This window comes from Hyperolius riggenbachi, chromosome 1 (assembly GCF_040937935.1).
Source record: "Hyperolius riggenbachi isolate aHypRig1 chromosome 1, aHypRig1.pri, whole genome shotgun sequence".
Classification (NCBI taxonomy): Eukaryota; Metazoa; Chordata; class Amphibia; order Anura; family Hyperoliidae; genus Hyperolius; species Hyperolius riggenbachi.
Genome location: NC_090646.1, coordinates 517,850,300 through 517,863,479, shown reverse-complemented (window position 1 = coordinate 517,863,479; position 13,180 = coordinate 517,850,300). Strand labels below are relative to the sequence as shown.

The following is a 13,180-nucleotide window of genomic DNA, read 5'->3' as shown; positions in this document are numbered from 1 at the left end:
TTGGCCACTTTCACTGTTATACAATCTCTTTCCTTTGGCAGCTAGCGGTGCTTTGGAGTGAATAAAACAGGCGCATGGAATTGCAACAGCTTATTTTATTGCTTCCGTTTTTGAACTTTTTGTTGTATCTCCTAGGTTATAAATGTAATTTGCTTTCTTATTAGCGTTATTGATCATTTATTGATATCACTGTGCTGTTGCAGGGACATTGTAGCTGCATTTCCTGCATGTGTGTGAGTGAGGACAGGCGATGGATTGCTACAGCCGACTGTGGACCTGAGAGCCTTATCATTGTATGGGATTCATTCTCAGGGTAAGACTTAAGCCTAGTACACTATGGACTGTGCCCTGCAGGCATTGGAATTCCATCCCTTAGGCAACAAGTTCTGTACAGACATGTGGCTAGCCTGAAGACTAGGAACGTATTCTGTTGCTATGGCAAGGGAAGAGGGCCAACAGCGCATAACACGACAGAGTGGATAGGGCAAGTAGGGCAACAACGTCCTTGGCCTGCACTCAGGCAAAACGATCCGCCAGGCTGATCTCTCGCAGAGCCATGGAGGGGTCTGCTGTACACACACTAGATCAGGGGTCTGGAACCTTTTTGGGTGAGAGAGCCATAAACGCCACATATTTTAAAATGTACTTTCCTGAGAGCCGTACAATATGTTTCAGACTGGCACAGTGTGCATGCGCAGCAGAGGGCTCACTTCCCTGTTGCTATGGTGATTTGTATACAGTTGATCCGCCGGACAAGGGACAGGCAGCCTATTGGGCCAATCAAAGTGCGAGGATCTCATCCTACAAAGTCACTGGACCTGACAGGACCCAGAGTGGGACAATTAGTGCAGCCGTTAGTTTTAGGGGGAGTGTGAGTAAGTTAGTGGTGCATGCTACAGCAGTAGCTTGCTTACTCTGAAAATTTGACTTGTGTTGCCACATTAAGCTGCGCTGCTTGAGCAGTGTAGCTTAGTGGATCAACCCCTACTGATTTGTCTGTGAGCCAGATGCAGCCATCAAAAGAGTCACATCTGGCTCCCGAGCCATAGGTTCCCTACCCCTGCATTATAGTGTCCCTCGTCATCTCCATTTTGTGCCTCCACTATAGTCTTCCCCATTGTATAACCTCCAATAATAATGTGCTTCCCATCATAGTGCTCCCTTCATAGTCGTCCTCATAACAGTCCTGTTGTAGTGGTCCTGATTATACTGCCCTCTCCACATAGTGCCCCCAATTATAGTTCCCTCCATTAAGATATCCCCATGATATTATTCCCATATTATTCTCCATTATACTTCCTTCCTTTATAGTTCTGCCATTTATGTTTAGCTCCCACTTCACCGCAACAGATCAGCAGTGTGCTCTGGGCAAGTAAATCATTGCCAACTGAGTTGCTCCAAGTCCTCTATGAATTGAGCCACTGCCCTAGAGACCCCAACATGGTAGTTATGTGATATTATGAGAATATTTTCTTTGCTTCTAATGTTCTAGTAATTATCCATGTACAACACAACCAATTCATTATATCATCTTATTTTTTTTGCTTCAATGTCTCTTTAAAGGCTAAAGCTAAACTATCTAAATACATACAGGATGCATTTCTCTATGTTTTCCTTTTGTCCTGTGCAAGAGTTCAGGACCACTTTTGAAGCATTGCGCGGAAAATAGCACTATGTAAATAATAGTAATTATATTGGTTTAGCTTTGAAGAACATATACTGTTGTGCAGTTTGTTTGAGAACACTGCCTCAAGTAAGTAGAAGATAGGTTCATATTCAACCCACCAGCATTTATACAAAGCTGCTGTGTGAGTTTTGGGCTTTGTGTTGCTAAGCAGACCTACCCATCTAATGAGCTTTGTCTTCTATCTATGTGATAGATGTGATAGATTAAAGATATGCAGTGGACTGAGGATTACAGTATATTGGCAATCATTTCTCTCTTGTCTCCTGCAGCATCCCTGTCCATACAATATTCCAGAGTCATCCAGAAGGGGGAGTAGTTTCCATAGCTATGTCTCAGAATGCTAAGTATTTGGCTACTGTTGGAAGTGGAACAGTTCAGGTAAATGTCCCATTTTTTTTTTCCATTTTGATATTTCATAATAAAGACACAGAAAAATATATTTTTTTCTTTCTTTACTTTAATTATTGTTCTTATTCCATATTATAATCTGTTTAAAAGTATGGCATCCCAGCCAGTCAACAACTGCAAGGAGTTGGTATGTTCTCCCAGTGTCTGTGTGGGTTTCCTCTGGATACTCTGGTTTCCTCCCACATCCCAAAAACATACAGATAGGTTAATTGGCTTTCCCCTAATATGTCCCTAGACTATGATACATGCACTACACAATACATACATAGACATATGACTATGGTAGGGACTATATTGTGAGCTATTTTGGGGGACAGTTAGTGACAAGACAATATACTCTGTACATTGCTGCAGAAGATGTCGGCATTATATAAATACTAAGTCATAAAAAAAATCATCACATCAATCACAAAACTGCAAGTGTTATGAAGAGCAAAGATGTGCATGAACTGGGTTTTATGGCAACTGCTATTGCAATTATCCATTAACCACTTGAGGACCTAGCCTTTACCCCCCCTTAAGGACCAGCGCTGTATTTTCAGATCTGTGCTGGGTGGGCTCTACAGCCCCCAGCACAGATCAGCTGGCATGCAGAGCGATCAGATCGCCCCCTTTTTTTCCCCCTAGGGGGATGATGTGCTGGGGGGTCTGATCGCTTCTGCATGATGTGGGTGTTGCGGGGGGGGGGCACCTCAAAGCCCCCTCCACCGCAGGATTCCCCCCTCCCTCTCCTACCTGCTACCCCTCCGGTGATCGGGGCTGCACAGGACGCTATCCGTCCTGTGCAGCCAGTGACAGGCTGTCCCATGTCACATGGCGGTGATCCCCGCAATGCAGCGCCGTACAATGTAAACAAAGCGGATTATTTCCGCTTGTGTTTACATTTAGCCTGCGAGCCGCGATCGGCGGCCCGCAGGCTATTCACGGAGCCCCCCCCCCACCGTGAATTGACAGGAAGCAGCCGCTCGCGCGAGCGGCTGCTTCCTGATTAATTAGCCTGCAGCCGGCGACGCAATACTGCGTCGCTGGTCCTGCAGCTGCCACTTTGCCGACGCGCGTTATGAGTGCGCGGTCGGCAAGTGGTTAAGGGAAAAGCGACCTGCACTGCAAGTACATACAGTATAAATAGATTATGATAATATCAGTAGGCTTGGTCACACTGCAAGAGCTTTTTAAACGCTAGTGATTTTGAAAAGCTCTTGCTAATGCAATGCTATGGGGGATTTTTACAAAATCACATTACTCCAGTGAGTAAACACACATAGGATAACATTAGCAAGAGCTTTTAAAATCACAAAGAGCGAGGCGCATGCGCGGCGCGAACGGAGCATGAAGTAGTTCCTGTAGCTCCGCTTTCAGGCTGCCACTCTTCAGCTAATAGCAGCATCCAGCTGACGACTGGACACCCCAAAACTGGTGCAGAGCACCCTTGTTATGTCGCGGAGAGGAAAGGCGAAGAAGGACCAAGAAAAACTCTCTCACTCGGCAGCCACACCTAAAGCAAAGACAGCGGCGCCGGGCGCCACAAAAACCAAGATGGCCGATGGAGCTCCAGCATCCCCTAAGCAAGCCTCACCCAAGACAGGCACTCTCCCGCAATCCCCTGCTAACATGGCAGCAGGCGGCTCGGGTCCTGCTCAAACCCCATCCCAGGACACCCTACTTGCTGATATAACGCGGGTCTTCAGAGCGGAGCTGAAGGAGGCCGTTCGAGACTTCACCATACAAATCAGAGAGCTGGGTGGTCGTGTGGCAGATCTTGAGAAACAAACAGACGCCATTACTGATGCCCTCGAGGAGGATAAGAACGTCATGGACGACCAATCAGCTAAAATCGAAACTCTCGAACTAAAACTGGAGGACATGGAGAATAGAAGCAGGCGGGCGAACATAAGGATCCGTGGCCTCCCAGAATCCATAGAAGACCTGAAGCCCACCGCCTTGAACCTTTTTGGAGCCCTCCTTCCACAAATGGACCCCGCTTCCTTCCGCATGGTGAGGATTCACAGAGCGATGGCTAGACCCCGCAATAAAGACCTTCCCCGCGATGTCATCCTGAAATTTCAGTACGAGGAAGTAAGGGACATAGTCCTTGAAGCAGCCCGCAACCTCACAACCCTACCGGGAGTCCCCAACTCAGTCCAACTATATGCCGACCTAGCCCCCACTACCATACAGCGGCGGAGAGCACTTAGACCAATCACCACATCACTGCAGAAGGCCTCTATCAAATACAGGTGGGGATTTCCCTTCTCGCTTAGCTTCACCCATAGGGATAAACTTTACACCGCTCGCAACCTGGAGGAAGGCCGCAGACACCTGGAGACTGCTGGGATCCCGATTGAGCCTGTTGCCCAAGACCCTCTTCCACAAAGCGCTCCTCGGCCTACCCGGATCTGGTCCACCCAAAGCGCGAGAAAGCGAACAGCACAGGCCTCCTCTTCGGACGCTTGACTTCAAAGGAAGCTACATCCTGACTGATGCAGGCGCCATACTGGCGTGAGTATAATACGCAATACTTGGAACATACCGTACTATTAGTTAAGTTTTGCACCCCCTTTCATATCTTTATGATGCAGGTTGATATTTATATCTTTACTTCACAAATGCATAGTTTCCAGCAGAGCATATATGGACCCTGTAGCCTCTGCCTGAATAATAGTGCATCCCTTAGCATACGCTCTGGCAAGGAATGAAGGAGCCCGACCTTGAGAAGAAACCCCACTGAAACCAGACTTTTTATCTCTACAACAAAAGTGGAGGTCTGAATAAACTGCACCCAACTGCATATTATTACAACCGGACGTATGTCCCCTAACCTGAACTGGGGGTACCCCCTATCATCTAGCTAACTTTCTTATCTACGCAAGACTGTCAAAACAACTTTGCAGATACCTCACGCTACTTGCCTAGCAACTAATTTGTAGTTTCCTTCTGTTTTAAGAATTGGTTATCTTACCCACTAGGTGGTGCCGTTGCACTCCATATGTTATATTAACAGTTATCCTGAATGACTCTCTATTATGTTATACAGATTAGAGTGGTAGCCTGAAATACCCAAAGTGCTGACCCCCACTTGATGGAATGCATACTCAGAACCTTAATAACTCTGTCTATGCAATCCATACCTATAGGCGCTTTGCCTAAATTCGAGAGCCAAGTGTCCTCGAAATGTTTTGATCTAGTTAACTTTTTCATTTGTTCTTGTTATATGTTTGGTACTACATGCATCATTACCGAAATGCTTACACCTAATGGTAACCCTCCAAGCTATACAGTCCTAATTCCCTCTCTGCAACTCCGCCAGGGCAGGGGAGGCACAGTGGCGCTGACAAAAAGATTAAACTACCTTAAACTCAATGTCCTCCTTTAGAATACTATCCCACAATGTCAAAGGGCTCAATTCGCCAATAAAACGGAGAAAAGCGTTCATAGACTACCAAAAATGCTCTCCGGACATTATATGTCTCCAAGAGACCCATTTTACTAAAACTTCCCGACCTAAATATTTTCACAACCATTTCCAGCGCTACTTTGCCTCATCAGCCTCCACTAAACATAGAGGTGTAATCACTCTCCTCCATAACTCATTACCCTTCAGAGTAGACAAAACGATAACAGACGATGATGGGACCTATATGATCCTTTACGGATTTATCCAAAACAACGAAATCTGTATAGTCAATTCTTACTCCCCTCCTGAATCGCCCGCTGCTACCATTAAAACAATCCTCAACAAGCTTGAAGAATACCCCAGAGCCCAAATTATCTGGGCTGGGGACTTCAACATAGCCCCTAACCCAGCACTAGATAGATCAACCTCCTCGTCCACTCATAGACAAACCCAGCTCTCAAAAAACCTGCAAACTCTCATGGCTTCGCGACATTTAGTGGACACATGGAGAGAGTACAACCCTCACTCTAGATCCTACACTTTCTATTCACATGCCCATAAAACCTATTCGCGTATAGATGCAATATACATATCCTCATCCCTCATACCTAACTTAATTTACTCAAGAACACATATAAGTTCATGGTCAGACCACGACATGGTGGTGACCGCGTGTACCTCCCTCTCAATGCCCCTGACAAGACCCCCATGGAGACTGAATGAAAGTTTACTAACCTCCCCTGAAAATGAACTAGACATTGAAGAAAAAATATCAGACTATTTTAAAATCAACGACCTACCGTCAATCAGGCCTTCAACAGTATGGTTCGCACATAAGGCAACAATTAGAGGACAACTAATAAGACTAGCAGCACAGCACAAACGACACAAGCTTGAGCAACAGTCCAACCTGGAATTTAAACTCACTAAATTAAAAATAGCCCACGCCTGTACCCCAACTGCTTACCTCCAGAGACAGATTGAAGCGACCCTGGCCCAACTAAACATCAATCTATCCTCGCGAACTGAAAAGGCGCTTAGATGGACGAGATCTAAGCTATATGCCCAATATAATAAACCCAATTCCTGGCTAGCCAAAAAACTCAGAGAAACCCAATACCTCAATAAAGTCCTCCAAATTCGAACTAATCAAGGAGCTACCACTTCAGATCCCCAAAAAATCCACCAACAATTTGCTGAATACTACACTAGCCTTTACGCCCCAAAACCCTCCACCCTACCTCATACATCACCAGCAGCCTATTTACAACAGCTACCACTTCCTTGCCTTAGACCTGAAAAAGCACAAGAACTTAACCAACCTATTAATGAGGAGGAGATAAGAAATGCAATTAAGCGCCTTAAAAATGGCAAGGCCCCTGGGCCTGATGGCTTCTCGGCCATTTATTATAAGAAATTTAAAAATCACCTTGTCTCACACCTCCTTAAATTTTTCAATTCTATTCTCCAGGGCAACACTCCCCCGCTTGAATTTCTCCAGTCATTGATTACAGTAATCCCTAAACCCAATAGGGATCCCCTCGATGTAAAAAATTATCGCCCCATCTCACTTCTCAACTTAGATTACAAACTTTTTACCTCAATTCTCGTCACTAGATTAAATAAATTCTTGTCCCCACTAATTCATAAGGACCAAGTGGGGTTCATTCCCCTCAGGCAAGCGTCAGATAATGTGAGAAAAGTCGTGGACCTTCTCCATGTCACTAAACAACGAAAAGAACCTGTAGCACTAGCTGCGCTTGACATGGAGAAGGCCTTTGACACCATAGACTGGGAATACATGCTACAATCCCTACAGAGAGCAGGTATTGGGGGAAATTTCTTGCAAGCAATTAAGGGGCTATACTCAACCCCCATGGCCAAGCTGAAGTTACCATCCACCTCTGACACTAGCATACCAATTAGAAGAGGCACAAGACAGGGATGCCCGCTCTCACCGGCACTCTTTGCACTTGTGATTGAGCCACTAGCGGAAGAAATCAGACAATCCCCTGATATACAGGGCATAAAAATAGCAAATAAGACATATAAAACAAGCCTTTTTGCAGATGACTTGCTCCTCACACTCACCTCCCCACACACATCAATCCCCAATCTGTTGACTTTAGTAAAAAACTATGGTTACATCTCGGGTCTTCAACTCAACGTATCCAAAACGGAAATTCTGTTCACTAACTTCCCACGAGCCCAAGCTGAACACTTGACATCTACACTGGGCCTCACCCTCCAACACAAGTATATTACATATCTAGGCGTTAAAATCTCCACTAATCCAAATGACCTTTACGACCTGAACTATAAACCTATGATCTCACAGCTCCTTAGAGACCTGGCAAAATGGAACCTCCCAATTATCTCCTGGACAGGTAGAATTCAGGCAGTCCGCATGAACCTCCTCCCCCGCTTACTATATCTATTTCGCACCCTCCCACTCCTAGTCACCCAACAAAAACTCAAAGACCTTCAAAATGCAATCTTTAAGTTCATCAATAACAACAAAAGAAGCCGCATAAACCAAACACTAATGTACCTTAATAGGACAAGGGGTGGGCTTGGTGTCCCTAAGCTTGTGGTATATTACAGAGCAGCCCAGATTGCACAACTTGCGCAAATACACTCAAAATTTAACGCACCGCTATGGGCACAACTCGAAACAGATCTCTTACATCCATTCACCCTGCCAGCACTACAATGGTCCCTGACACCTCTACCCACCTCAGTAAAACAAAAATCTCCCCTATCAGCTCACTCCCTGTCCATATGGCGATCTATTAGATTCAAAAAAGAACTTCAAACAAGGGTTCCCCTATCCCTTCCGCTGTTTGGCAACCCTATGTTCCTTCCAGGACTGGACCCCAAAGCCTTCAGATGGTGGAAAGCGAAAGAAATCACCCTCCTAAAACACCTTATAGCGAACGACAAGATTCCCACATGGGAGCAATTTAAATCTAAACTTGAACCACCCCCATCTGAGTACTTTGCTGCAATGCAGCTTTACCACTTCCTAACATCTGTGGGCTTAAAGGGGACTCCTGTCCCCCAACGATCGCCATATGAGGCATGGTGCGACCTTAGACCTTTAGAAGGAGGCCTGATATCCCTACTATATTCCATCCTATCACAACCCTCACAACCCTCGAAACTCAAAACTATGATAGCCTGGGAATCGGATCTGGGAATTACCCTCACTCCAGAAAGATGGTCAAACTGTTGTACTACTTTATCTAAGGGAAGCAACTATTACTCCCACATTGAAACAAATTATAAACTCTTGCACCGAGCATATATCACCCCCTCCAGAATACATGACATTGATACCTCTAAACCAAACCTTTGTTTCAGAAAATGTGGGAGAGTTGGTGATATGGCGCATACATGGTGGTACTGCCCAGTGGTTCAGAACTTCTGGGCCAAGATCACCTCAATAATCAATACTGCGCTAGAAACATCTCTAAGCCCTGACCCAACCCTTCTCCTGTTTGGAGATAAACCCCCGAAATGGAAACATCCCTCACACCGACTAGCCCAGCACATTGCCAAAGCCGCCAGATCGCATATCGCCCGCCAATGGCAGCAGCCAACCCTTTCAATCCAAATGGTAGACAAAATCCTATTAGATATCATAAATTCCGAACGACTACTAGCTATCACTAACGATACCTTTGGCACCTTTATGAAAACATGGCAACCCTGGATGAGCGCCTCCACCCTATTAGGTCTCCGCTCTTGTGCATTCTCAATCTAAAGTATACACTGTTTGCAACCCTTATCCCGGCCTGGGTAACCTTATTCTTTATGTATAACCATAAAATATGTGTATTGTATATGTAGTACCAATACCTTTGTTTACAACATATCTTGTTATCTCCAGCATTTAGCCCCTCCAGGGGCAAAACCTAAAAGCTGTATGATGTTCTTTCACCTTCTTTTCAATAAAAAATCTTTGAAATTAAAATCACAAAGAGCTTAGAAAAGCTCTTGTAGTGAGAACAAGCCCTACTTACGTGTTTCTTTGAACCTTAAATTTCTCCAATTCACCATTACCTTTAAGGATTTTACCAACATTTTAACCACTTAATGACCAGCTAACGCCGATAGGCGGTGGCTGGTCGTTTGTGGTTTTACATGGAAACGGTTCCATGTCATTTCACGGAGGGTGTCTCCGTAAAATAGCCTGCTAGCCTCCGATCGCGGCTCGCAGGCTAACTGTAAACACGCGGGGAAGAAATCCCAGCTGTTTACATCAATACGGCGCTGCTGCGCAGCAGCGCCATAAAGGAGATCGGCGATCCCGGGCCTCTAATTGGCCGGGGATCGCCGCGTGTGATAGGCTGAAGCCTATCAGAGGCGGTGCAGGACGAATCTCCGTCCTGCGCCGCCCATGGAGGGTGAGGTAGGGAGGGGAGGGTGAGGTAGGGAGGAAAGGGGAGGGAGAGACGAATCGCGCAGCGTAGGGGGGCTTTAAGGACCCCCCCCGCTTGGCGGCGATCAGACCCCCCCCAGCAGGTCATCCCCCTAGTGGGTAAAAAGGGGGGGGGGGGGAGTCTGATCGCCCTGCCTTTAACACGATCTGTGCTGCGGGGCTGGAGAGCCCACGCAGCACAGATCTGAGCGAAACAGCACGGTCCTTAAGTGGTTTTAAAGAAACACTGAAGCAAAAAAAAAGTTATGATATAATGATTTGTATGTGTAGTACAGCTCAGAAATTAAACATTAGGAGCAGAGACATAAGTCTAATGTTGTTTCCAGTACAGGAAGAGTTAAGAAACTCCAGTTGTTATCTATGAAAGTGGTAGAGCTCAATGGCTTTTTTGCAAAGTCGCAGAGAGCTCTGAGTTCTGAAGGTTGTTATCTGAGTTGTCAGCCAAGGATTTTCTTTTTCTCTGCCAGAGGACAGGTCAATAGTTCACAGCCTGCTCTGTAAAAACATTTAGAATGCCGAGTAGTGTGTAAACTGCACATATTAGAAAATGATGCAATGTTAGAAAAAACACTATATAACTGAAAATAAGTGCTGGCAATATCCTCCCCCCCCCCCCCCACAAATCAAGAAAGGCCATATCCCTCCCCCCCATAACAGAGAGGATATATTTAGCTGTGACATTGTGCCCACACATACTCTCCTGGCCCTCCAACTAATCATTGGCTCTCGTGTTACTTCCCAAATTGAAATGACAAAGTTCATATTTAATAATTCTGTTCAGTAATTAGGCATAATGCAATACCCCAGAAATCCCCATTCCTGCAACTTATAGGCTTATTTCTTCAAAAGTAAAGAGCATGCAAGTAAAATGGCAAACAAGATTGTCTGAAGATTCCTGGGCCCATATGCAGTTAACCTTTTCTCCTGAGTGTGAACGTATCACTTAGAAGAAAAATCAGGATAAAAAGTTAATTGCATAGGGGCCCTGCTAGCTGGTAGCTGTCATGTGATATTTTTCATAAGGGTGTCTTATATGCGATAGATTCCCTTGCATGATGGACAGCCTGTCTGATGTCACTGCTAAGCAGAGTACGGTTTTCTGTTTACAGAAGGTCTCCATTTGGGACTGGACCACAGGAGGGGAAACACCAGTCTGCACTGCTGAACTCACTGATGATTTTGGTGTTCAGGTAAGAGTCACAAGGATCTATATACAAGCTGTCATTACAACTATAACTGCTTGAGAAACCAAAACACCTTAGTCATGTGTTCCTGCTGTCAGAGTTCTGTTATTACATAGTTTTTGTACAGAATGTTTTTTGCTTTAGTAACAAAATGTATAATGGATTATTTGTCAAATGAATCTTAAAGAAACACAGACAGTTATACATTTTTACTTATTGTTATTAAAAATCTCTTTTGACTTTTGCATCTCAGTCTGATCTGATCTGATAACATACTTATACTAAGCTTGCATGAAATGATGGTATTAGTGCATAGACTGCTATACATTTGTTCAGAGATCAGAAAGTAAATGTTCAAGCAAAGTGCTCTTCTGTGTTAATAATAGCTATCAAATTGGAAGTAGATTGAAGACGCAGCACCAACTCCATGCAGTTAGGTTTATTGGATTAAGACAAAGGGCATACAGGCATGGGGGGTACAGACATCGGCCTTGGTCTCTGAGGAAGCGGGAGTCCCGCGAAACGGCTGTAAGGCCGATGTCTGTACCCCCCATGCCTGTATGCCCTTTGTCTTAATCCAATAAACCTAACTGCATGGAGTTGGTGCTGCGTCTTCAATCTACTTCCAATTTGATGAAACTACTGCTGAAGCACATCCAGGTTGGGAGGATTAAGTGTAAAGCTGCCGGCTGTCACATCTGGTGCTGACCTTTTTTCTTCAACTCTATTAATAATAGCTATGTGTCAGTTGGAATGGCAGAAAGTTTGGCAAAGAACAGGCAAGGAGACCCTTTTCCTAGACATGATAGGCCCTTGCCTGCGGGCCACTCTTGTGAGAAAAGCAACTGACATATAATGAATGTTGCCTACCCTTCTTTCACCTCTGATACTATTTTACAGGGGTCAGGAACCCTTTTGGCGAGAGAGCCATAAATGCCACATATTTTAAAATGTAATTCTGTAAGAGCCATACAATCATTTTCAAACTGGGACAGTAGGGCTCACGTCCCTGTTGCCATGGTGAGGTGTATACAGTTGATCCGCCGGGAAGCGGATGTGTCAGACACTTCTTCAGCTTCTCTTTGGTTTCAGCAACATCAGCAATTGACAGGCAGCCTATTGGGCCAATCAAAGTGCAGGGATCTCCTCCTACAAAGTCACTGGACCTGACAGGGTCCAGAGTGGGACAATTGGGGCAGCCGTTCATTTTGGGTGGATTGTGAGTAAGTTAGTAGTGCATGCTACAGCAGTAGCATGCCTACTTTGAAAATTGTATTTGCGCTGCCACACTAAGCTGCTCTGCTTGAGCAGTGTAGCTTCGTGAATCAATCCCTACTGATTTGTCTGTGAGCCAGATGTAGCCATCAAAAGAGCCACATCTGGCTCCCTAGCCATAGGTTCCCTACCCCTGCTATATTACAAAAATGTTCCTGTATTGCCACTGTTGTTTATAGAGGGCTGTGCAGAAAGCACTTTTATGCCAGTATATTTACTTGCTCCTGCCTCTGAGTCCTGTCATCTTCAGTTCCAAATCCCACCAGTCCTCCAGGCATGTGTTTATAACTGACTCCTACAACGTCATGTGAGTAACAGACCAGCTATGGGCACTTAACTGGAAGAGAGTGAAACTGAAAAGTAGTGGGCCCAGTGGTTAGAGGAGGTAATTATTCTGGCTTCATAGTGCCCCATGTATTGTCCTGCAGTAACTAAGGAGGGTAGTGTGACATCACCAAACAATTCTTGTTCCCTTTGTCACAGATTACCACTCAGCCCTCAGACACGGAGGCCCCTTTCACACTTGGACATTGTCATTGCGGTGCGTTACCCTTTTTTACCGCAGGGTGATGCAAGAGCAGGGGTGTCAAACTCAAATACAAAGTGGGCCAAAATTGAACACTGGGACCAAGTTGTGGGCCAACCTCAATGTCTACTGCCACCTTCCTCCCTTATAAAGTTCCCTGGTGTCTAATGGCTCCCCTACAACCCCTATGCAGTTCCCCGTTGTCTAGTGGTCATCCCACCCTCCCCTATACAGTTCCCTGGTGTCTAGTGGTCCCACCCTC

At 45.3% G+C, this 13,180-nt stretch overlaps 1 protein-coding gene across 3 annotated transcripts in view; it reads left to right on the top strand.

Annotated features, from left to right (window-relative positions):
* CFAP251 (cilia and flagella associated protein 251) overlaps nt 1-13,180 on the top strand; it is a 101,640-nt gene that overhangs the window by 15,906 nt on the left and 72,554 nt on the right. For all 3 annotated transcript variants that reach the window (XM_068244853.1, XM_068244846.1, XM_068244863.1), the window contains exons 6-8: nt 204-313; nt 1,957-2,065; nt 11,043-11,123. In XM_068244853.1, coding sequence (XP_068100954.1) covers nt 204-313; nt 1,957-2,065; nt 11,043-11,123 — 300 coding nt within the window. The remainder of the gene's footprint in view (nt 1-203; nt 314-1,956; nt 2,066-11,042; nt 11,124-13,180) is intronic.